The sequence below is a fragment of the Magnolia sinica genome, chromosome 1 (assembly GCF_029962835.1).
Source record: "Magnolia sinica isolate HGM2019 chromosome 1, MsV1, whole genome shotgun sequence".
Lineage (NCBI taxonomy): Eukaryota > Viridiplantae > Streptophyta > Magnoliopsida > Magnoliales > Magnoliaceae > Magnolia > Magnolia sinica.
This window is the reverse complement of record NC_080573.1, coordinates 135,239,783-135,266,113: the sequence shown is the minus strand read 5'-3', so window position 1 is coordinate 135,266,113 and position 26,331 is coordinate 135,239,783. Positions and strand designations below refer to the sequence as shown.

The following is a 26,331-nucleotide window of genomic DNA, read 5'->3' as shown; positions in this document are numbered from 1 at the left end:
TGGCCAAAACTTCACTTCAATAGACCGAATATGTTGAGATGAGGAGGATGTAAGCTTCAGAAACATGCACTTGGCCACTATATTTACATGAGACCATGTGAATGAAATCACATCGAACTCTTGAAGTGTTGTGTGGTAGATTGAGCTAATCCAGTTAGAAGACAATGTTCCTGATCCATGACTATACAAACAGATACATTTCTTTCTTTTCTTTTCTTTTCTTTTTTCTTTTTTTTTTCAGCAGTCAAATAGTATGTACCAGGTTTCAGATGGAGCACAACTCCAGCATAGTTTGTAGAGCAAGTAATGCAAAGAGCTGAATTGAGTGCATAAACCGAAGAAAAGCCCCACAGCAACTTGGTGGCATTAACGAACTGAAACAATGAAAGAAAATACATTATTTAATATAAATATTAAGAAGAAAAGGTAAACCATCAACTCAGCATGTAAATTCCCAAACCAATTAGTTTCATTTAGTTTACCGGCATCACACTTGAAAGCCCCGAATGGTTGACGTGGACTAAAAAAAATCAAAACCTGCAGTTTGATTGCTGGTTATACATTACTTGGTCCCTAGCATTTTTATTCTTCTCCTTCTAAATAAATGCTTTAAATCAGTGGCAAAAACAGGGAGCAGAAGCTACCTAAGTCCCATGTGCTACCAAGCAGACTGCTCAAAAGGCGCACGCACAAACAATTGACCATGCAGGGTGACCACTGCAGAAGTCTGTTGCGGATCAATTCTTGAAGGCAAGCTGACTACCTGTAAATGAGAACCTAACCTGATTATGGTGCTTGGATGAAAACTCACATACCGTAACTTTCTAGGTTTAAAATAAAACAAAGAAAAATGGACCTTTTTGAAGGGGGTGACTCCCCATGGATTATCGGGATGCTCTGGCTCGCCAGATATAACCAAGCGGCCAGCCGGATCAGACTGAACACGCACCTGAATTTATCAATCAGTACATAAATGTCCAAACTTCAAAGGGACGTCAGAAGGTAGAGCACCAAGGAAGCTACTTTTGACTCTAAAGACCTACAGAATCCATAAGATTTTCCATGTGAAAAGCAGCATCTACTAATCAAGAAAATGAAGTAATATGATTTTATTTTTTTCCAAAATTTGTCAATCAAGCTGATGATTGACTCATGGACATATTCGCAAATTCCAACAAGATTATGGACAGCAAAAATAAAATAAAACTTCATCTCTGCTCGATTTCTTTTTTCCTTCAAAAGGACATACCAGAAGAACAATTTTACTCTTTCCTTCTTCTTTTTTTCCCTTCCTCACTCTGGCTCTACCTAACCCTGACCACCTCAGAAATATTCACCTAACCCACCTATTTAAAAAAATAAATTCAAAAAATATGAGTTTCTAGCAATTTGATTTAGTTCCTCCCATTTTAGCTTATTTTTTCCATATGTTCTTACCTTTTTACCATCCTTCATCAATGAAAGACTGTCTTTGAAAGGATTGAAGGAGTCGAACTCACGAATCATATGATATTTCAAAGTTGATATTGAGTTTCTGCACATTAATGTCAATTCTTTAACTTCTCACTAAACAGCAAATTTCTTTACACTTATAGTTTCTTAACATGATTTATAATTTGATGCAACAACTCCTTCCCGTTTTGCTTCCTCATCTAATAACTTGCAGAGTGAAACTTTGTTAAGAGAAGATGTCGTATGGCGTGCGCACTACACTATCAAATGAAGCATTGGCTTCACCACAGTGAGATTTTACCATTTCTTTTCTTCTTCTTCTTTTTTATAGCTAAAATAGGTCACATGCCCGTGTGCAATATATGCCGACAACTTCAGAAGAAAATGTGGGCATCAAACTTAAAGGATGCATATATGAAAATAAATACATGCATAAACATACCTCCTCACGCAGAAGCCCAGGCACCAATGCATAGATCTCAAAGCAATCTTTCTGCATACAATCATTGATAACACTACAAGTGAAAACTAGTAGGGAAGAAATACAATTACACGCTAACATCAACCATGCATCTCGTCTCAGAAAAACTTACAGTTCTCCGCACATTGATTTTCACCCAATCAGCGGAGGGTCCAATATCAACAACCATTGCATCCACACTGGAAATAAGATACCCAATTCCATCATCATGGCCAAGATCCAAACCTCAGTAATAAACTTTTGAGAATTTGTGAAGTAGAAAAATTAGTGATATGAAATGTCAAAGAAAACAATTAAGGGCCTGTTTGGAACATGGATTAGACGGTATGGAATTGCATATGTTCCAATGTAAATTCCATCCAGCATTTGGAAACAACAAGAACGATTGGATTAATCCAGGTATCATATCATCCAGTCCAAGCAGAAGGTATGGCAGGATTTCTAGTGGATTTCGAAATCCACTTCATCTGTGGGCCCCATGTTGATGCATGTGTTTTATCAACACTGTCCACCCATACGTGCCCTTTACACGTGAAAATCAAGTTGCATATGCATACAGGTGACCAGCATCAATTATGAAATCTGGTATGTTGATTACAATTCCATGGTTCACCAAACACAGGTTTGGCACTAAATACAACACTTTTCCCAAAGGAAAACTTTGATACCAAAGGTGGGATTGGAGAGTCAAAATACCATGGTATTTCCAGACATATAATTATTGTGCAATAATGGTGTTAATTCCACCTAATGCTATTCCATTTCATGTAATCCTGCATTCCAAACAGGCCCTAAGTGTGGATTCCCAGGCATTGTTGACTAGTAGCATCTGTTATAATCATCTGATATGATGAGTTCCTTTCAGAGAAAGAAGGGAAGTCAAATGAAAATGGAAACCAATAGCAATCAATGATCTTAACTGCTGGTTCAATCCTATAATGCATGCAGCTTCGTAACCATGCTCCATGCTTGATGGCTCTTTCCGTTTGAGTACACCTGGGACAGTGCCGAAGTCAGAACAAGTAATCTATCGGCTAATAGCATTAAGGAAGCTGATTCCTTTGAAAAACCATACCGAGGCTTTTGAGTTGCTTCTCGCGCTTTGGCACATAAACTGGGCTCTTATCCTACATAAAAGGCAAGTGCAGAATATTGACATGAACATCATGAAAAGAGAAACTGCACTGCCACAAAAAAGGTGAATATATAGCACAAAACCCCATGCATAAACATAACATTTGATAATCGCCACAAACCTTTATAGGTGAGTCGCCAACATAACCATTGCTAAGAAGACGTTGAGAGTGCCAACCTTGCATAGCACGAGCTGCAGCATCCCTTCTAACCCTAACTGGTCCAAAAGCTTGACTTCTCCCCACCTGAAAGGATCAAGTATCAACTTCATAAGGATCATGGACCAAGAGTCAAAACTATTATCAGTAGAAAACCATCTTGATTATGTTGGGCAGCTCATTCACCCTCTTGTCAGCAGTGAGCAGACAACTATCTTGATTATGTTGGGCAGCTCATCCACCCTCTTGTCAGCAGATAACTACCTTCATTATGTCAGCGGCTCATTACATATCCTGTCAAGGACTTTGGGTGCCTTGGCAGCAATGCTTTCAGAACAGATACAACATCATTTCCAACTCCAGTTAAACACTAAAAAAAGTTTCCTCACATGATATTAGTTACCACTGTTCAATTATGCTACTTCAAACATCAGACTGCATTTTCCAACTGAAAATTGTTTGAATTATATCCGATATGATTGAAATATCTCCACAGGAGTTTGTGGGGTTATTGCAGGAAATTTTATAAATGTTGTCTTGGGGGAATTTGGATGGCTTTGGTGTGGATTTTAATAAAATTGTATTTTCTTGGAGCAAGAGTCTGAAGAGCCATTCTTGGTTTGGGTGAGCATTTGGATGGCAAATTGCAAGCCAAACACATCCGATTTCCCCTGAATTTCCGCTCTCCTTTCTTCCCTGCTTCTTGTCTGACTGAGAGACCGGGGTTTGTCAATCCCATATGCTGTCAAGGGGCCCATGACTTTCATGAGCGAATTTGAGTTGCATATATGCAAATGTACAATTGGTCTGCATGAATATGGAGCAGCATACCCTGCCAGATTATCAAAGTTCTTCTTTTTCTCACAATAGCCTGCATGGTTAAAGAAACACCAAAATGATGGTGCCTCCCAGTTGAGAGGCCTTAAAGCCAAGACCAGCCTTACAAGGACAAAGGTGTTGCTACTGCACTGAATCCACCAATAGATGCACCAATCACAGCAATGACAACATATTAGCATGTTAAGCTAAACATCAACCCATACTCTAAGAAGGTACAGAATATAATCCACATGGTATAGTTTTCCCATTTGCTACTAAAGTTTACACAAAAGTCAGTACATTCACATATATGGAACGAGTGGTACTGAGGTAGTCGCTTCACTTCACATGGATCATCATCGCCATCATCATCTAAGCCTAATCCCAACTAATTGGGGTTGGCAACATGAATCCTTTTCCCCCATTCCGCTCTATCAAGGACCATAACTTCAGTTATACCATAGGTCTTCAGGCCTTTTTCTTACCACCTCCACTGTCCTTTTGGGCCTCTCCTTGCCCTTTTAGAGTATTTAACTTGCCCCAACTCACTCCTAACCAGCGCAGCTCTTGGTCGCCATTGCCCATGACCAAACCATCTAATTCTACTTCATCTTCAAGGTATTCAAAGCCGTAGCAGCCATTACATAACAGTAACAGTGGTTATGGTTAAGCGTTATGGGGCCGTAATGGCCGCTACAGAAAAAGTGGCCAGCAATGGCCTGTTACAAAGCTGAAACAGGTTTTTACAGAAAAGATATATATATATATATATATATAACTGTAACGGCCTTTACGGCCCATACCATAACGGTAACAGGCCTTGCTCATCTTATTACCTACTGATGCTACTCATAAATTCCCTCAAATGTATTACTTTCTAATTCCATCCTTCTTGAAGATGAATGGTTCATAACATCATATACACACCACGTGCATGGTACATGATACGGAGGCACAAATATTATCTGCCAAAGGCACCGTCTCTTCCATAGTTTCATTAGAGATACGTGCCTTTGGGGGCTTAATGGTAACTTCAGTATAACGGCAAATTAGGAAAGCCCAGGCACTCAATGATTTATTAAAGATGATGGACACCTCATGTAATATTTGTTGTTTGGATCATCATCATTACCATGGGTCCTTGCTCTTTTTTTCTTTTTTCTTTTTTTTGTTAGCTTGTTAGATGGGTCCTTGCTCTTGCTCCGGTGGTAGACTCTTAGGAGTTTCAACACCTGGTCAAGGGTTCGAGTACCCATAGGTGGTGAAATCCCACTACGGAGTGAGTGTGTGGCGGTGTGTGTGTGTGTGTGTATGTGTGTGTTAAAATAAAATTAAAAATTTTAAAATTTTTAAAAAAAATAATAATTAATAATTAATAATAATAATAATAATAATAAAGCTTTTCCCAACTAGCTGTCTAGATCATCATCATCATCATCATCATCATCCCAATTAATTGGGGTCAGCTAGATGAATCCACCATTCTACTCTATCATGGGCCATGACTTCAGTTAGACCATAGGTTATTGTCTTTCTTACTACCTCCATCCACGTCCTTTTAGGCCTTCCCCTTGCCCTTTTAGAGCCTTCAACTTGTACCAACTCACTCCTAACCAGCGCAAGTCTCCATTGCACATGACCAAACTTTCTAAGTTTACTTTCCCTCATATTATTACTAATTAGTGCCACTCCTAAATTCCCTCGAATGCATTCATTTCTAATTCTATCATTTCTTGTCTTGCCACTCATCCACCTTAACATCCTCATTTCAACTACACTCATCCTATGAACATGCTATTCCTTAACCGTCCAACATTTTGTCCAATAAAACATGATTGGTCTTATAGCCATCCTATAAAATTTCCCTTCAATTTGAGTAGTACATGACGATCACATAAAAACTCCAGAGGCACCCCCCCTCTTTTCTGAATTCTATGGGCAACATCACTTTACATAGATGTCTTAATAATAATAGAAATAAAGCATACCTCAGGTCCTCAGGAATACTCACCTGATTTTCAACACCCATTGGCTCCACGGGGGAAGCAACATGCACATGGAGCTCACCACCATGCACTTTATGTCTTTCATAATCAAGGAGCGCCTGAAAGAAATGATGGTATCAGAGATCAAGAGACAAATACAAAATCAAGACAACTAATAATTGATACCAATAAAAGAAACTAGGATTATAATACATAGCACAAAACCAGCACCATTAGAGAGGACTCTGCCTCTAGGAGCTGATGGTGACCATAGCAAACTGCATACTATAAACAGAATATGTATGTCTGTATGTGTTTGTGGTGTGGGGATATTTGCTTTTGGGTAGATATTTGGTGTGGGGATAGGCCCTTGCAAGACCTCTTTCCAAGATTTGCTTCCCTTACTCTGGATTGGCTCATGACCGTGGATCATTGTTTCTCTCTAGTTGACGGGACAATTGTTTGGTTTCCTCCTTACCGGCGTAATTTATCAGATGGAGAATTTGACGAGCTATTTTGTTTCCTTACCCTCCTGAAGCCCTATGTGCCCTCATCTCATGACGAAGACATGATGGTTTGGAGAGCTCATAGCTCCGGGTCTTTCTCGGTGTGTTCATTCTACAGCTTGATAACCAAGCTGTCGTCGCCTCCTTCATTCCCTTTCCATCAATGGTCGTATGGACCCCTCCCAAGAATTGTGGCTTTTGTTTGGCTTATGGGAAGAGAAAGGGGGTTCACTATAGATAACCTACAGAGGAGATCTCTTATCGTTCCAAACATTTTTTTGATGTGGATGAGAGATGCGGAATTGATTAATCACCTTTTCATTCACTGCCATTTCGCTAGAGAAGTTTGGGAGCATTTCCTCAACTTATGTCATATATCCTGGGTGACGCCCAAGTCAGTTGATCACCTTTTGTGGGCCTGGCATGGAGGCGTAGTGGGTAGAGACCAAAAAGCAGTGTGACGGCTTGTCGCAATGAGAATATTTTGGCACATTTGGAGGGGTCGAAACAGACAATGCTTTCAAAACAAGGACCTTTCTGTTGCAGAGGTTACTCGGTCAAAGCTGATGTCTTGGAGTGTATGTTAAATCAGCTTTGTCTGTCGATATCTCTGAGTAGTTCTTTTCCTAGTTTTCTTGTGTATTCTTTTCTATCTTTTGGTGGCTTTTCAATAAAATTTCAGTTTTGTTTTCTTTGAAAGGTAACGATTTTATTTAAAAGCTGCACCAAAAAGGTGGAAAAGAATTAAATAAAATTTCAGTTTCTTTTCATATATATATATATATATATATAGAGAGAGAGAGAGAGAGAGAGAGAGAGAGAGATGGTCTCCTACGAGCAGTGCCACACAAGACCATCCTTGTGAGCAAAAGGGTGTGGGCCCCACCATGATGTGTATGTGAAATCTACTCCGACCATAACGTGTGTGACATACTGACATGTGTCATCTCATGTCAGGCCCAAGGCCCAAAAATCAAACCCATCTGTGATTTAGGTGGACCATACGTTTACAAGTGTACAGGGTGACACCCACCCTCCAAATTGTTTCCCTTGGTGTGGCCCACTTGAATAAAGGATGGGCCTATTTTTGGGCCTCGGGCCTAACTTTTGTTGTAGTATCTAATGGTTGGAGTGGATTCACATATTCATCACAAAGGGCCCTGTAAAAAAATCCAGGGAGGACATCCATCTCCCAATTGTTTCGTTTGGTGTGACCCACATGAATCACTGATCAGATTTTATTTTATTTTATTTTTGCCTTGGACCTAACGTGGGATAACGCATCTAATGGTCGGAGTGGATTTCACATGCATGTCATGGTGGGCCCCATAAAAAATTAAGCATGGGCATCCCCCTCTGAACTGTTTCCCTTGGTGTAGCCCACCTGAATCACAGATTTTCCTGGTTTTTAAGCCCTGGGCTTAATATGAAGTCACGCACTTGATGGTCGGAGTGGATTTCAGAAATACATCATTGCGAGGCCCACCTGTGTTGTCTGACACTTTGTGTGTGAGAGAGACCTTAAAATGGGGTCATGCACTTGATGGTCGGAGTGGATTTCAGAAACAAATCATTGTGGGGCCTACCCATGCCTTCAAACCTTTTTTGTGTGTGCGTGTGCATCGAAAGCATCAAGCCAATGAAAAGAAAGGTGTCATCAGTCGTAAAAGCACACGAATTCATGTGTGTTTGCATGTGCACATAAGGGATGACTATACTGAGTCGACTCCAATTTAGTGGTGGGCTTGACCTATTGGCGAAAGAGATCTAGAACTTTTCCTTGCTCATTTTGGTACCTTGGACCTTCAGTAACTCCACTGGCAATCTAATTTTAGAACAGCATTGTAGGTTGCTTAAAACCCTAGGATCTTTCGGAAGATGGTATTCTCAGAATATTATGGGGATTGTGGAATGAGAGAAATGGAAGCATTCTTTTCAAATAAGGTTTCTTCAAAGGAATCCATAAAAAAGAAAGATTTGGCATGATCAGTAGCTAGGGGATGTCAAGGCAAGACCCTGAGGATGTTCAAGGGCAGACCAAGAGCGGACATCTCGAGGGATCAGGTTGGGGACATAGATAATCAAAGTTAGCAGTCCAGTTGTGTGTGTGGTTCCCAGGATTCCCTTTCTTTTTGTTTTTTGTATGGCCCACTATCTCAGTGGCTAGCGGTGGAGTGACAACAATCACTTGACATATTTCCCATTGTAGCCATTGTTTTTCTTTTGCTTTTCCTTAATAAAATCCATCATCTTCCAAAAAAAGGCGACAGCCGACAGTGGAGTGATTAGAGATGACAATGGTTTGATTGATTCAGTGATACAGCTATCAGTGAAGTCATGAAGGTGATGCAACTCAAGCAGAGGCTGTGGCCATGAGACAAGGACTTCAAAGCTATCAGATCAATAATCGGTGAAAGGGGATCTGTGAATGTGTTCTCTTGGACCTAGAAGGGCGACGACGAACTGTGAACTTTGGAAGCTGTCATTCATCTTTGATGAGATTCACCACATTGTCTATAGGTTAAACATCTTGTTTATCCATGTCGGTAGAGAGGCAAATGCCATGGCAGTTTTTGCTTTTATGCAACAAATGTCATGGAAAATTTACTTAACCAAAGATGTGTTGACCGCGCTTGTGTATTAGGAACTTCTCCATCGGCTTGATGACATTTTGCATTATATGCCTTTCTTTGTCTTAATAAGAGCATTATAATTTATCAAAAAATAAATAAATAATCGAAAGCATCACCTTCTCATAGAAACATCGGAATGACCAAGAGACAGTAGTGCAAGTCCTGTGGAAGCGAAGACATCCATCTAAATTTAGTTACCAAATTCAAACAAAACCAGCAAAGGTCCTACAAGAAATCACAATTGTTAAGCAAGAAATAGATATTGCATCAAATACTTAATCAGCACCAGGGTGCATATCATGGGGACTTTGAAGTTCATAATATGTTAGCAAGTGAAGATAAAATCTGCTAATTAGCAAAAAGCTAGGTCAATGCAATACCAAATCCAAAAGACCTAGAATGCTATTATATTGAAAATTGTGCAACCATATTATTCAAAAAAGTAAAAATAAAGGGGGGGGTGGGTGGGTGTGGGGGAAGAAGAAGAAGAAACTTGTGCAATCATGTTCCTTGTTAGACCAAACTGTTACAAATTCTTCTAAATAAAAAACCTAAATTCTCTGCCACATATAGAGCTAAATTCCTGTTAGACAAAAACCAGAACATTAAGGATGGCTCGTATCCACAACACAGTCTGTACCAGAAAGGAGTATGTGCATGCAGCCAACCCAAAAGTAGAGCGTTAGTGTATTTCCAGTAAGGCAATAACCCAATAGAAATTAACATGTGAACGATTGTTTGATAATGTAAGCATGAGGATCAAGTGACATGTGTGCTATTTTACATCATTCCTACGGAACATTTCAACTGCAGTTCGCATGGGAACATGTGGTGGACGTACAAGACCCAGAACACTAATGGGTGCACTGAAACATATGTTCCCATTGTATCCATGCCTAAAACCTATGGAACACTCAATGGCAGTTCGCATGGGGGCATGTGGCAGACACATACAGGATTCAGAACACTAATGGGTGTGCCACAATATATACAGCCACTGCCAAACGTAAGGCCAATAAAACAATCCTAAGTGCAAGATTGTAATAGGAGTAGCCAGAAAGAGAGTGATCATTTCTTTCCTCAAGCTGAGTTCAGGATTGTACAATTGGTCTGATTTTTTTCCATGACCCATAATGGGCAATGACCAATGCCATGACCCATGATCCTCCTCTCCCTAAAATTATCAAGACAGCTTTCCAAATTTGGTTGACCTGTTGGAAGTCAACTGAGTCTCGAGTTTACCCAGGAAACCAAGGTCAAGTTGCAACCAAAACAGGGTGCGCCTGGTTTCTGTGACTCAGTGTATAGGCACATGGCTTATCCTGGACTCCTGGTTGACTTGGAACGTCCCAGGTCAAACCAATTGGCTTTGAAAACTATGGTGGTGCAGATCTTGTCAATGTCTTCCATGTATCCCATGGGAAATCATATCCAAAAGCATGCGTGAGTGGTCATGCAATTACCATTCCGTTACGTATACTAAAAACACACTCAGTTGAAATAAAAGCCAAAAGCATTTCCACCCAAGATAAGAAGCATATTTAGTATATTGATTCTTAATCTACTTTCAGACCCTTTTTCCCTTCTCTCAAAAATGTGTAATCTCCCACTTAAACTAAGTCCAATATAACATTCCTTTGATGCCTGAAACCACCTCTACCCAACTTATTATTAGCAAAAATCATCATAATCTTTTTCTTCTTCTTTTTTTTGAGAGATGAAAATCATCATAATCTTCCAAACCATATCCCAACTAATGGAATCGGCTTTGTTATTAGCAAAAATATTTTTTAAGAAATATTTTTTCGAGTCTCCCACACGAGCAGGACCCTTTGCAGTTGTTCCGACACGTGGCAATTAATTCACACGGGATGAAGTTTCAGCACGTGTCTCGCCTTCGTTCAAAGATGATTCTTTGCTTCGTTGTTCCTCTTCTTCGAGATCAACAGAGAAAGTGGATTGTTGAAAGCAAAATGTCGGGGATATGATGGGCAATGGGAACCTTCTGCGATGCGATTCCAATTCGGAGCTTTCAGGGGAGGCCGATACGGGAGAAGCTCTAGCTTTGGTCTTGCCACAGGAGGATTTTTCGGGAATCAATGAAGGGGGGACGCAGGGTGATAAAGTGATGGAGATGCTAAACATAACCCCTTTGCAAGCCACCATTGATAAAAGGAAGGACAAAGTTTTTAGAGAAGAACCGCAGATTGAAGAGATCAAGTTGGCAGAAAGTGACCTTAATGATAGCGCATTGTCGGACGAGGAGCTCAACTGGACTAAAGACGCAATTGATAGGGTGGGGAGGAAGTTGGGTATGTCCTTCAGGCGAACAACGATGATGCGATAGCGTTGATCCAATGTATCAAATAGAGAGGGGCCGAGGTCTATAAATATCCTCAAAGACGCACTCCAAGAAGACAGGGAATTGATCAGGGTAGCCATTTTGATCAATTACGATGCTGGAAACAAAACTTCAGGTATGACTAGGGGTAAAAGGGCAAGGTCTGTTTCTCAATGAGCATTCTCAGCTGGAACGTGAGGAGGTTGGGGTGTAGGGCTAAGCGACTCTAGATCAAGGGAATTTGCAAGAAATCGAAGGCTCGGATAATTACGCTTCAAGAAACCAAGCCTTCTGCTTCAGCAAGACTGATCTTAATTCTATTTGGGGGCAGAAGTATAAGGATTTTATAGCCTTAGATGCGCAAGGATCCTCGGGAGGTGTCCTAGTGGCCTGGAATTCAGATATTTGGAGAAGAGAGGATCGCTGGTGTGGTCAATACTCTGTATTGGTAGCTCTGAAGGAGATTTCTTCCGGTTTGAGATGGCCTTTTTCGGGGATTTATGGTCTAAGTAAATGTGAGCAAAGGGATAAGTTCTGAGAGGAATTAAGATTGATTCCAATGAAGTGGGATCTTCCACGGTGCATAGGGGGAGATTTTAACGTTCTTCGGTTCACTTACGAAAAGTCTCCACCTACACGGTTAACCAAAAGCATGGAGTCCGCGAGGTGGATACAGAGGTATGATATGATGGATATCCCAATGTTGGGGGCCAAGTTTACCTAGTCCAATGGTCGAACCCCTCATATTATGTCGAGGTTAGATAGATTTCTCGTCTCTCCAAAGTGGTTGGATCGCTTCCCCAAGGTTGCTTTATCTACTCTTCTCATACCTACATCGGACCATTGACCAATCGTTCTTCAGATGTAGATGGACATCTAAGGCCCTGAGCCCTTTAGATTTGAGTTAGCTTGGCTGGAATCAGAAAGCTTTCTTGAGTAGTGGTGGAAATCGATGCAAGTAAATGGATCGGCGGGATTGCAATTGCACAGGAAGATGAAACGATTAAAGGAATATCTAAGATTCTGGAACATTAAAGTTTTGGGGGCGAAAGAGGTTGAATTGGTTGAGGTTTTGGAGGAGCTGCATGGTCTGGACCTTAGGGAAGAAAGTGGAGTGGAGCTGAACATGGAAGAGTTGGAAAGACGATCTTCTTTTCTTTTTTTCTTTTTCTTTTTTGGATATGGTAAAGAACTCATAAATGAGGAGATTAGGCAGAGATCTCAAGCCCTTTAGTTAAAGGATGGCGACAAGAACACAAGATTCTTTCATGGTATTGCATCCGCTTGGGCTCTTACCAATAGAATTTCTTCCTTGATTGGGGATGGGTCGTGTCTTGATAAGAAAGATCAAGTGTGTAAGGCAATTATTAAGCTTTATCAGAAACTCTTATCCATGGAGGATTGGGTCCGTCCAAGATTAGATTACCTTCAGTTCAATTCCATTTTGGAAGATAATGCAAAGTGGCTAGAAAGGCCGATATTTGAATCGAAAGTGAAAGAGGCAGTTGATAGTTTGGGCAAAGACGACGCTCCCAGCCCGGACGGTTTTCCCATGCCGTTTTTTCAGGTTTTTTGTAAAGTAGTGAAAGATGATTTAATGGAATTTAATATAGATTTCTACAACAAGGGGAGGATCCCTGATGAGTTAGGCACCTCTTTTATGGCGTTAATTCATACGGTCGAAGAAGCAAAGGGGCTGAAAGATTTCGGGCCCATTAGCCTTTTAGAGAGCCCATACAAGATTTTAGCAAAGGTGCTTGCTCGCCTTGAGATTTAAAGAGGTGGTGGGTCGTGTGATTTATCCTTGTCAAGGGGCCTTTGTGGGAGGGAGGCAAATTCTAGACAGACTCTTATTGCACATGAATGCGTTAATTTGCATTTCAAGGAGAAGAAGGGCGCAAGGGTTATTTGTAAGCTTGATGTGGAGAAAGTGTACAATCATGTTGATTGGGGCTTCTTGGATTATATGCTTGGCAGATTGGGATGCAAAGAAAAGTGGAGGAAATGGATGCTTGCTTGTGCCTCTTCTCCTTTCTTTTCGGTGCTCGTGAATGGTTCTCCTAAAGGTTATTTCAAGTCTTCTAGAGGATTAAGGCAGGGAGATCCTCTTTCTCCGTACTTATTTCTTATCAGGGAAGCTTTCAACAAGATGTCAGCTAAAGCTCAAAAAGCTCATCTTATAAGAGCCTTCAGGGTCGCTAATTTGGGAAGTAGACTCTCTCATCTTCAATTTGAAGATGACACAATCATCTTTTGCGAGGTGGATGTCTCATTGATTAAGTATATGCGTAAAGTGGTGATGTGTTTTAAGGTGGTTTCGGGCTTGAAGATTAACAAAGGGAAATCTGAAATGTTGGGGATTCATCTCCAAGGTGATGGCTCTTGCGGAAGCCTTTGGGTGCAAGACAGGTTCAATCCCATCTTATTTGGGTCTTCCTTTGTGCATAGGAAACCCAGCCATACACCTTTGGGATAGCGTGATTGAAAGGGTTGAACGGAAATTATCTAAGTGAAGAAGCCATTATCTTTCTTTAGAAGGCAGATTAACTCTTATTAAGAGTCAACGATAGCCTTTGCCAACATGATGGTGTATTTCATGTCTTTGTTTAAATGCCCCAGGGCAGTTCTGGAAAAACTCAACAATCTTAGAAGAACTTTTCTTTGAAAGGGTTTTGAAGATCATAACAAGTTTCATTTGTTGAAATGGGAGGAAGTTTGTAAACCGGTGTCTCAAGGAGGGGCGGGTTTAAGGCATCTTGGTGGGCTGAATTTGGCCCTCATTGGTAAATGGTTGTGGCGCTTTGGGATAGAAGAAGGTAGCTTATCGCAAGTTGTCATTGCATTCAAATACGGTCTAAGGAACAGGGGGTGGGAAACGAGGAGATCCTCCCTATATAGAGCTTCTCTCATTTAGAAAGTGGTTATGTCAGTTAGGGAGCTGTTTTGGCAAAGGATTTCTTTCGTTGTTAGGGACGATTCCAAAATTAGATTCTGGGAAGATGTTTGGTGCGGCAACTCTCCCCGCATGTGGACTATCCTAATATAGCTCGCCTTGCTCTTATAGATGAATTAAAAGTAGAGCTGGGCATCGAGTCAAGTCGGATCGAGTTAGGGCTAACCCGACTCAATCCAGTTTTGAAATAGGCCTAACCCGAACTCGACCCGACTCGGTACCGAGTCCATCATGCCTAACCCGATCCGAGTCTAGGTCTGGCCTAGACTTATCTGAACCGAGTCCAACCCGGTTACAAGTACTGAGTCGGCACCGAGTCTGGTCGAGTTGGCACCAAGTCTGGTCAAGTGCAACGGGTATCACGGGTTGAAATCACAACTCATAACCTAGATTCACTTGCCAGAATTGCAGCCTCTCCATCAGCTACACTACATCTAATATCTGAGTGTGTGTGTGTGTGTGTGTGTGTGTGTGTGTGTATTACGAGTCGAGTCAGTATTGAGTTAGATTTTGGGTCGAGTTGATTCGAGTTACTAAGTGACTCGAACTCGACTCGGTTTGAGTTCGGATTGGACGAAGTCAACTCGATTCGGATCGAGTCGCATCTGAACGAGTCGGACAAGTCAAGTTTGCCAAGTCGAGTCGTCCCATGCCCAGCTCTAATTAAAAGTGGTCAAGGGTTATTCCTTTTTCAGGTCGGTTGTGGCTTGGGTCCGCCTTGCAAGCGAAATCTCTCGAATAGTGAGATGGAAGAGTACCTTCATCTTTTGGGGCACCTCCTGAATATACTTCCCACTAGAGGTGCGAATTCCATGGTTGGTCCACCAATAGTTCGGGGTGTTTCTTGGTCATATCTTTTTATAATATCATTCGCTCCATGCATTTTGAGCCCTCATCATGCTTATCACTTCTGGTTTTACGAGGTCCTGCCTAAAGTTGTGGCTTTCACGTGGTTGGTGGGAAGGAATCGAGTGCTTACGATTGATAATCTTCAAAAAAGATCTCTTCTGATTCTCAGTATGTGTTGCATGTGCTTGCAAGATGCGGAGACAATTGGCCGTCTCTTTATTTCATACCCTTTTATTTACTCAATGTGGTCTCATATTTTGACGGATTTTAAGATGGTGTGGTGATACCTAGTTCAGTGATGAATCTCCTTTGGGCGTGGCATGGAGGTAATGGGGGGAGAAGAGAAGGGTCTTCATGGCTCATGGCTCTTTTGGCTATATGGCAGTCCATTTGGACCGAGAGGAATAGGGACCGCTTTGAGGATTCCTCTAGATTGGTTGAGTCAATTGTGCGTCAAATTAATGTGTGGGTCTCGGAATGAAAAATGTCCAGTTGTAATCGGTAGTGGAGGTGTTGGCCCTTGGGGGTCTGTTTCCTTTTCCTTTGTATTTTTCCCCTATTTTGCTGTTTTGCGAGTAGGCCTTCAATAAAATTCCATCATCCTTCAAAAAAGAAAGAAAGAAAGAAAGAAATTACTTGCATAAAGTTAGTCATGTACTACTTCTGTAGCTTAGAGAAAGTATATAATAATAATAATAATAAAGTAACTATAAGCACAATCCCATCACTTTGATATATGGAACAAGAATATGAGTCCTATCACAAACAATCCAAACATGAGTTCCAACATAATAGAACCATAAAATACAACTCAAAATCTCCTCAGAAATCATTATACAGAAGTTTGATGAAAGGTTGTCTTGAATTTCATGAATCATAAGGCAACAGTAACGTGTTTAAATATTAAATTAGCCCAACCACATATGATCTTATAAACACAGAAAAAAGAAAGAACCAAAAACAACAACAAAAAAAAAAAAAAAGTTGAAGCCATAGAAGTAGGACAAAAGGGTAAAAAATCAATGAACATATTTAAAGCGAGAAACAACATTATGTGTTACCTTGGTGGATTGAAAGATTCTCCAACTTGACGCCACAACTTGCACGAGGTCACCTAGAGGTACACAAACACATCAATGTCAATTGTCAACCATGCAACAAAAACTCTAAAATAGAATGCAGGGATCTCGAGCATAATACATGCTGCATTTAGATGCTCAATCAAATTGAATTGCAAGCCATTCAATTCAATAAAAAGCTAATGGCAGTTACTACCATCCCAAGCCAATCTTAAATCCTGGTTTTGGTTGTTTTAATGACTTTAAAAGGTGCAGCCATCCCCACTTTGGCCATTTACTCTACAGAGAATTAGATGAAGTGTAATTCAGTGTTTCAGTTCGATGAAGCATCCAGACAAACTCTTAAAAATCTCACTCATGTAGGTTTAGAAGAAAAGAAAAATGATTAACAACTTAAATGTTCAAAAGTCAGGCCATCAATTAGAATTTTTTAACTTGGAAAAACTCAACTACCCTTAAACCGCTTAGATTGCGTTTGGATGTGTATGAGGAGTGCATAACCATCATCACTGCTAAGATTGTGATTGTATGTGTAGGAATAGAGTGTGTAACCATCATCCACCAAACAATCAAATTTCATCAAGAAAGATTCCTCACCACATGCTACAGTACCGTGATGCAATGGCATGCTACAGTACAGATGCAAACGTGCTACAGCACCATGCTACAACGATGTGCTACAACGACACGCTACGGTCCCGTGCAAATCCATATTATCCATATACCCTCAACAAAATGGAGTTGCAACACAGAAAAACTATCATCTTCTGAAAGCCGCTAGATCCATATTAATAGGGATGCATGTTCCGAAAACCTATTGGGACAAGGCCATGGTATTCCAAAACGGTTTAGTGATGGCCGTAATGGTAGCAGTGGTAACCATTACGAATTACGGAGTTGTATCCATTATGGCAAAAAAATTATCCATAACCGTCCATTACAAGGCCAAAATAGGTTTAGAATTTTTTTTAATTTTTTTTCAAGCCATAACGGCTATTCTGGCCTATATCTTAAAAGCAGTGGCCATTACAGCCATGAAATACCTTGGATGAGGCAGTCCTTACTACCACCCATGTGATCAATAGGAAGCCATCCCCATTATTTGAAAATAGTTATCCTCTAAAATTATAAAACCCCATCTGCAACTGTTTTTTATTCCCCCAAAAACCTCTAAATTCACATGGAGGGTTCCACCTAAGTTTTAGAATATTGTGATTTTTTGAAAGTAGCTTCCTCTTAATGAGAAGAGTCATATGAATTGATTGGATGGCATATAAACCACAATGAGACCCACACAACTCCCATCTGACCTCTTTCTTATGGTGTAGCCTACTTGAGTTACGGATTGACCCAAAATTTGGTTTCCAAGGTAAACATGAGGCAACACACCTCTTAATGAGAAGAGTCACATGAATTGATTGGATGGCATATAAACCACAATGAAACCCACACATCTGCCATTTGAACTCTTTCTTATGGTGTGGCCTACTTGAGTTATGGATTGACCTAAAATTTGCCTTCTAAGGTAAACATGAGGCCACACACCTAATGGGTAGTGCGGATCTCGTGCACATTTGCCCCATGTGTTGCTTGGCTACTTGTAGGCACACTTACACATATGACTGATTGTGCATTGCATAGTCAGGGGTCTGAAATGGTCTACAACACCTATTTTAGGTGGGGCATAAAACACCCAACTCTATAGGGCCCACCATGTTGCATGTGTAAAATCCACTCTGTCCATCATGTTTATAGTCCTCAATACTAAACCTAGAGGCCAAAAATCATTAGGTCCACAGCTTAGGTTGGCCATATCACAAGGAACAATGGGGATGCAATGCCAACTGTAGGTTCTTGATTGGGGCCACCATGGTGTGTATCTTTCACCAAACCCGTTAATCAGGTGTAACTAACCAAGTTGAAGAGGATTGAAAAAAATCAGCCTGATCGAAAACTCAGGTGGGTCGCACCCTGTGAGCTTAGAGGTTTCAGGAGCAATGTAGGAATTATTCTATGGCCCACCAGAGTTTTCTATCAAGCTGATCTTTTGTATGTAGAGTGAACATAAATCTTGTCAGCTGATTGACGAAATAGATTTTACATATACAACATGATGGGCCACAGAGCTTTGGGTGTTTTGCGCATGGTGTAGACAATTCTAGTACTAGGTAAGCTAGTAACTCCATGACTACAACACTTGTTTCACCCGGTGCATGGAACACCCAAGTTTGTGGGGCCCACCATGTTATACATATAAATCAACTCCGTTTATCAAGTTCTATCCTCGGGTAGGCCAAAAGTCAGCTAGATACACAACTCAGATGGACACACACACCTTATGAACTTAGAGGTTTTAGGAGCAGTGTTACATTATTCTCATAGATGTGGCCCACCTGAGTTTTCTATCAGGCTAATCTTTTGTATGTAGAGTGAACATAATGCTTATCAGCTGATTGACGGAATAGATTTTACATATACAACATGATGGGCCCACAAAGCTTTGGGTGTTGCGCATGGTGTAGACAATTCCAGTACTAGGTAAGCTAGTAACTCCGCGACTACAACACTTGTTTCACCCGGTGCATGGAACACTCGAGTTTGTGGGATATGGTTTTTGGAAAGCTAGGAACGAAGTACCTAACTGGGCCAAATAGCAGCTTATAGCATTATTCTTTTACCCTTAACGGAAGAGAGAAGGAAGAGAGGTATTAACGACACTAAAGACGTTTCACCTTTACTAGACGAATGCCCTGCTTCAAAAGTCCTGCGCGCTAGAGCGCTACGGCAACAACTTGACGCGCTGCGGCCCCCTTCCAAGGGGGCCTCCAGTTGCTGCTTCAAAAGAAGGGCTAGTGCGCTACGGCTTCAAAGAAGCGCTGAAAAAAGCAATACAATACTAGCGCGCGTACTCTTCTGCGCGACTCCAACGCGGCGGTTGAGATTCAATCTCAACGAGTACTTATCTTTATGAAACGACCGATACCTGTAGTCTATCTGCCACAAAGATTGCCAGTGCAGGGACTGTATGGATTACGTGTAAGCTAGGAGTTAGTCTAGAGATAGACTGTGCCCTAGTCGCGAAGCGCTATGAGGGGCGTGGGAGAGTTTAAAAAGTCTCTCTCTCTCTCTCTCTCTCTCTCTCTCTCTCTCTCTCTCTCTCTCTCTCTCTCTCGGTAAGGGAGTCTTAAGCTCGAGCCGGTGAGACCCATTGGTTCAGAGTGGACGCGAGTCCTATCTTGCTTGACCGAATGGATTTCACCTGCTTGCATTAAAGCAATAAGTAGGATTGGCCTATGGTATGAGACTGGCATTAGCAGCTTCCTCCTGGCCTTCGGACTCGTAGGCATTAGCTTCTCTAGCAGCAATGGCATCATCTCTAACTGTTAGGGTAGCCTTAGGGTTAGTTAGGGTTGCGCAATTCAAGGGCTGGTGGGCGTCCTTAATTAAATGGCTTTTAGGTTGTGTCTTTAACGGCAGGTTGCGCTTGCACCGCTAAGGCTTTTGCTTTCAACTAAATCAGTTGTTTCACGTATCGGTATCGGTTGAAGTAACGGTGCCTTCCGAAACCGATACGGATACAGGGGTTTAACGGCGATACGGGGGCGTAACGGCCTGTAACGGTGCAATTTTTATTTTTATTTTTTTGCAAAAAAATATGAAAAAATATGGATTAAATCCGGAATATTCTAAGCATTCCAAATTTGCATTCATTTATAAATTAGAACATGTTTATGGTAGTGTAACGGTCCACTCTTTGGTGAGAAGTTGTATCGGACTGTCTGATTAATTTTTGAACCAGGTAACCTGAATTTGACTACAAAATTCATATATTTAATTTTCTAAATATCTAATTTATATAATTTACAATTTGATATCATTTCTCCCAATAGTTCTTTAAAAAAATGAAATTAAATTCAGGTAGATGGTGTTGCCAATTTGGGGCTGACTTGGAGGACTAATCTATGCCCCAAATTAACCTCAAATTCATGCAATTTATTGCCATTATCCCACTTATGAATTGGTGGAGATTTATTGGATAGTGAATCATGAAAAAAATCAAAAGGCCCTATTTTAAAAAATAAAAGTCCACAAATTAACAATTAAAACTATTCAAACAACTTGATTTTGGCATTGTGAGTTAGTAATTGCAGTCCATAATTTAATTGGTAAATTTTAAGTTAATATATGTCTCATGTACAATTTTTTAAGGGCCCGAATTAGGCGGGACTCGGATTGTGAAGTGTAGCACACGTGTCAAAGTTTTTTGGGCCCCACCCGTAATGAATGTGTTATATCCACACCGTCCATCCATTTTGCCAAATAATTTTAGGGCATGAGCCCAAAAATGAGGCACATCCAAAGCTCAGGTGGACTGCACCATAAGAAACAACAATAATTAAAAGTTCACCATTAAAAATTTATTGGAGGCTACAAAAGTTTTAGATCAAGCTGACATGTGTTATATCTACACCGTCCATTCATTTGACGAGCTCGTCTTGAGGCTTGAACAGATTGGATGGAAAATAAACGTTACGGTGGGCCCTATGAATTGTTTAACGGTGAAAATCATTATCTCCGCTACTATTTTTGATGTGGTCCAGACGATCTTTGGATATAATTCATTTTTTTGGTGGTGCTCTAAAATGATCTCTGAAAATAGATGAACGATGTAGATATAATAAATACATCACTGTGGAGCCCACGTAACTTTGATCTCCTTTGAACCATTCATACAACTCAGAGCTCGAGGACTATCAGCGCTCGTCTTAGCATGACACGTACCTCTAGCTGGTGCGCGGTACACCTCCGAAAAAAAAAAAAAAAGAAGGGAGAGAGGGAAACCGAAAAGAAAAAAGAGGGAAAGAAGAGAGAAAAGAAAAAAGAGGGAAGAGAGAGAGAGAGAGAGAGAGAGGAAGAAGAAGAAGAAGAAGCAGCAGCAGGCCACCGCAGCCGCAGCTTCCCGAGAAGAAGAAGAAGAAAAAAAAAAAAGGTTTTTTTTTCTTTTTTTTTTCCTATTTTTTAGGCCCGTAACAGCCGTTTCGCCCGTAACGGGCCCGTAACGGCCATTATGGTAGCAAAATCGGGGCATCGCCCGTTACGCCCCCGTACCCCGTAACGGACCCCACCGTTACCGTAACCGATATAGGACACCCTGTGTTATCTAATACCGATCTTCTTCCTCTCCCTTCCGAGCTGCCATCCGGACTTCAAGTTGTTAGGTAGGGCAGCTCAGGTAGGAGGTAGCACGAACTCTCATTCTTTTACTATCGATCATGGATAAGTTGATCAATTGTTTTTGCTCACCATCCAAGCCCCCCATATAGCTTATGAGAATTTCCGAGCAATTGGAAGCTGCTTTCGATGATAAGGCCTCGAAATTGATATTATGCGATCGTGACTATCCATCTTTATCAGCCAAGCCCCTCGCCTCACTCGTCAACTGTTATCATGACCTCTCTCATTATAAAGGGTAAAGCTCGCTGAGATGAGAAAAGAAAGATACAAAGGTGGAGACTAGCTTTCGAGCTCTCTACTCCCAGGCATCCGTCTAAGAACAAGGGGTGGGGTCGATTTCATCGAAATGAACTAAAATGGGTTAGGCAAACCTTTATCCGACCAAACCGCCTATTCAGGAGTTGGCGCCTTCTTCGATGAAGAAATCTATATATGGTTTTTGCCCTGATTTTTTTATTCCTTAGTCACCTTGTCCCCCTCCCTCAGGGACTCGGCTTCATAGTACTTTTTTTTTACTGCATAAATCTTATCTTCCAGAACCCCAGCCTAGGAATGAGGATAATCTCATTTAGCAGCTCAATCCTCGAGGTCATAATTATGCTAATGGTGCCTAAAAATCTCTTCAGGTGATCAATAGGGGGCCCTTTTTCAGTAGATGAGATTAGGATGAAAGGTCTCAACGCTTCTTTTCTGTCTTGCTCTTAAAAATCGTCGTTGTGGCCTGCGATAATGTAATCGGGATTGAATCTACTACATTCTTTTTTCTATGAAAGCAAGCGAAATTGTTGTTCTAAATTCTGCCTTCTTCCATGAGATCTTCAGGAGTTACGAAGACGACTGCAGCACCACCACCAACACGTCGTAGCTGCCCCGTCGAAATAGTTGGCCCATGAAGCTTCTATCTGCATTATTTCTGCCGGCGTTTTCAAGGGAGGTACCGTCGTCAACCGGAAAGGAGGCCAAGAAATCAGCGATAGCTTGACCTTTAATAGCTTTGGGAGGAGTGCAGACAATATCAAATTCAGACAAGTGAAGTCACCGCTTGGCTACACGTCCTTATAGGGGGATAATAGATATCTGACCGGGCTAGCCTTAGTCATAAGTCGAACAGAATGAGCTGAAAGATAATGCCATAATCTTTGAGCAGCAAAGACTAGGGCAACAGCACATGGTTTGCTAAGGATATGGTACTTGATAGATTGGAATCACAGAACAAGATTCATGTAGCCAACCCCAATTAGTTGGGATAAGGTTTATATGTTGATGATCGTGATGATGATGAGAGGCCAATCCTCTACAGCATTTGTAGGATTAGCTTATTCTGCAAACGTTACGGGTGAGGCCCACCAAGGTGTACAGTGTATGGCATCAAACCCGTTCAAATGGGCAATGTGGGATGCCCCAAAAATCGGACCAATCCAACCATCATGTGGACCATCACATGAATTTGGAGTTGCGCGGTTGTCCATGTTTTCTACTGTGCTCCCACTTGATGATTGCATAAACCTTTTTGGTAGAAATCCCGTCATCACAGTGGACCACCACATGAATTTGGAGGTTATTGGCCCATTGTCCATTGTTTTTATGGTGGGGCCCACCTAATGATTATATAGGCCTGATTTTCCATCATGGTTGTGTTGGGCTCACTTGATGTACAAGTTGGATCACATAACAACAACACGGTGGGCCGAACCAAAGAAAACAACAGACAACCACCCAAAAACCTCCCATTCACGTGGGGGCCTACATGATCCTTGGATCAGAGTAGTTTTTACGGCATAGGGTGATTAATTTGGGCGGGTTGGATGCCAAGAAAACATTATGGTCGGCTCCATGCACAAAAATTGTAGAGGATCCAGCCTCTAGCAACACCAGCAGTAGCATGACAGTGGCGGCAGCAGTGGCAATGGCAGCAGCAACAGCAGCAGCTATATAACAACAAATGGATACTACATTGCATATCAAAATTGAAAAAAATAAATAAATAAAATAAAATCAGAACAGCAGAAACAAACATACCGTGTCATAACCGCCCAATCTAATCACAGCTCTCCACAACCTCTCCTCAACAAAAGAGAATGTCAAAAGAACAAGTAAAATTCAAAATTTTATCAAAATAAAATAAAAAATAAAAAATCCCACACATACAGGACAAGAAAAATAATGATAGCCGGAAAAAAAAAAAAAAAAAACCCTACTTGAGGCAATTCAATCCTTCCCCGTAGAACTTCGGTGGCTTGAACTCCATGCCCCTCCCTCTAAAGAAACTCTCCAGCTCCTTCATGAACGTGGCCTGTTCCTCATCCGTCCCTGAATCGTCGCCCTCGTTCGACTGCGGGTCCCACGGGAAAGACCTGCTCGAGCTACCTGTGTTGCCTATCAGGCCAATGGCCTCCTGATTCGACAGCAACGGCGGCACATCCTCATCGAGATTCTTTTCGTACCGAACCTCTCCCGCCCCATTCTCCGTCTCGGGCTCCGCATCCGGCATCTCGCCGTGGCGGGCCGTATCCTTGTCGTTGTTCTTGCTTTCGGAGCCGCCAGACTGGTTGGTTGGGCCGGGTTCGGGAGGAAGGTCGATGGTATCGGGGTTGTTGCTAAAATGCACCTGCGTGTGATTCTCGGTGTCCTTCGCCTCGCTCATATTGATGTTGCTGAGCTCTTCTAGACTCTGAATTCAACAAATGGGAGAAGAAAGAGGCCGTAAAGGTGAGATTCGTGCGGAATTACAAGCCCTAGAATTCTGATGAAAGAGCCCTGATTTCTGCCAAAATAAACCTTTTTCCGCGATCTGCATGAAATTGGACCTTTTTCTTGTCCTTGTCGGGCTCCTCGGAAGCCCTAGCCCCTACTCCCTGCCATGAGAAGAGAGTGGGAAGTGAAGACTGGACAGTGCGACGTGGCGCGAGCTGGCATTTTTGGAGCCCTCGATGGGCTGGACCGGATTCGATCATGCCCACCCCATTTGATGTTGGAAATGCCCAAACCCCCCGTAAGCTTTGATTTTCAAGCCCGGCCCGTATCCGTCATATCTCCGCTACATATTGATATAACACAATCGGGGGGAGCAGATTAGGTGAGACCCGGACTCACCCAAGACGGTGCGGCCCTTACTGTGGGGCCCCCCTTGATGTATTTATTTTGTATCAACATTGTCCATCCGTTTTTCCCAATCATTTTAATATATTATACAAAAAATGAAGCAGGTCCAATTATTAGGTGGACTATACCATAGGAAGCAATAGTAACTTACCACTAATGGGCCACAATTTTTGGATGAAGTTTGTATCTTTTTTCTACCTTCAATCAGGCTTATGACCTTATCAACAAACAGATTGAGTGTCCGCCATAAAAAATTTATAACGACAAGGCATTCAAATACCGCTGTTTCATATCATACGGTCCACCTAAGACTTGGATCTTCTTCATTTTTAACATAATGCCCTATGATGATTTGAAAAAATGGATAAACAACCTGGATTGAAGATACATACATCAAGGTTGCCCCACGGTAAGGGCCGCACCCTCCTGGGTGAGGTTGAGGTTGGGTCTCACCTAATGGCTCAGTGGGTTTTACCCTAACTGTAGGGCCTATCTCGATGATATGTTATATATCTACTATGTCCATTCATTTTTCTAGCATATTCTCAAAAATTAAGTATATTCAAATCTTAGGTGGACCATGCTACAAGAAAAAGTGATTATTAAACTCTCATTGTTAAAACTTCCCATGGTCCGTTACAAGCTTTTCCATGCATATGTTATAAGGTCGAACAAAACTGGATGAATGAAAGATCAAAGATTTAACTTATCTAGAACTTTTGTAGCTTACAAAAAGCTTTTAACCATTATTCATTACTTTTTTTCACCGGGGACCCACGGACATTGCTTGTGTCAAAAAAAAGGAGCTTGTGCCGCTAACGGTTTGGATCTTACCTGTTACGAACGGTAATGTAATGAACGGTGCAGATTCCACTTCAAGAGATTTCCTGGCACCTGTAACTTTTTATAATTAGGAAGCCTCCGCCTTTCTTTCCTCTTGGTGCCTACAGACGGTATCGCCCGCGTCGTCTCTCACTCCAGGCAAGTGGATTGCGTGGAGCCACATCTTTGGTCTGTTGACGTCACCAAGTTTAGTGGCCCCAGCCTAACGTATATGTTATAACCATACCGTTCATTCATTTTGCGTGATCATTCAAGGCTGTCACAAAAAATTAGGTAGATCCAAAGCTCAAGTGAACCATGGCACAGAAAGCCTGAACATTTACCGTTGAAATTTTCTTGGGGATTCAACAGTAAGTATCATTGCCCCCACTGTTTTTTGTGGTGTGGTCCACTTTAGCTTTGGATCTGCTTCATTTTTTAAATAATATTTTAAAATGATCTCAAAAAATAGATGGACAGTGTGGATATAACACATACATCATGGTGCAGGGCACATAACTCGGCCACGTCAACACACCACGGTTGCACACCAGGCAATCCGTTTCCTCCCTCTCTCACCGTTCCGTGTGCAGCCCATATCCCACTCTTCCTCCATTGCTCGCACCACGCTTGACGTGGTCTCTATGTAAACTGCATCCCCTCTCTCTCTCTCTCTCTCTCTCTCTCTCTCTCTCTCTCGCCCATGCATGGCGCATCCCCATGTATCTATGCCTTAAGCATAAGCCCTTGGCATTTTGTTCAGTTTGGAGCATGCATTGTTG

At 41.6% G+C, this 26,331-nt stretch overlaps 1 protein-coding gene across 7 annotated transcripts; it reads right to left on the bottom strand.

Annotated features, from left to right (window-relative positions):
* LOC131219116 (AT-rich interactive domain-containing protein 3-like) lies at positions 1-24,629 on the bottom strand. Of its 7 annotated transcripts, none has more exons than XR_009158008.1 (14): positions 23,824-24,623; positions 23,645-23,684; positions 16,373-16,425; positions 9,285-9,330; positions 6,056-6,148; positions 3,190-3,312; positions 3,009-3,060; positions 2,854-2,929; positions 2,046-2,112; positions 1,895-1,945; positions 857-949; positions 645-763; positions 483-551; positions 207-374 (listed from the first exon to the last, which is right to left on the bottom strand). XR_009158008.1 is itself a non-coding variant. In XM_058214134.1 (13 exons), the coding sequence occupies exons 1-12, from the start codon at positions 24,267-24,269 to the stop codon at positions 659-661; spliced, it is 1,245 nt and encodes a 414-aa protein (XP_058070117.1). In that variant the 5' UTR covers positions 24,270-24,622; the 3' UTR covers positions 207-374; positions 645-658. The 7 variants fall into 7 exon arrangements, 4 of the variants coding, with proteins under 4 accessions (XP_058070106.1, XP_058070098.1, XP_058070117.1 ...); XR_009158007.1 differs by having other exon boundaries at positions 483-537; positions 23,824-24,622; XM_058214134.1 differs by lacking the exon at positions 483-551 and having other exon boundaries at positions 23,824-24,622.
* Positions 24,630-26,331: the final 1,702 nt, after the last annotated feature.

Coding starts and splice junctions, on each gene's coding strand:
- LOC131219116 (XM_058214123.1), bottom strand. CDS start 24,269: ATGAGCGAGGCGAAGGACACCGAGAATCACACGCAGGTGCATTTTAGC. Junction 16,426..23,644: donor GATTGGGCGGTTATGACACG/GTATGTTTGTTT, acceptor GTGTACCTCTAG/GTGACCTCGTGCAAGTTGTG. Junction 375..1,894: donor CTGGGCTTCTGCGTGAGGAG/GTATGTTTATGC, acceptor TCATTGTTTCAG/TTCGTTAATGCCACCAAGTT.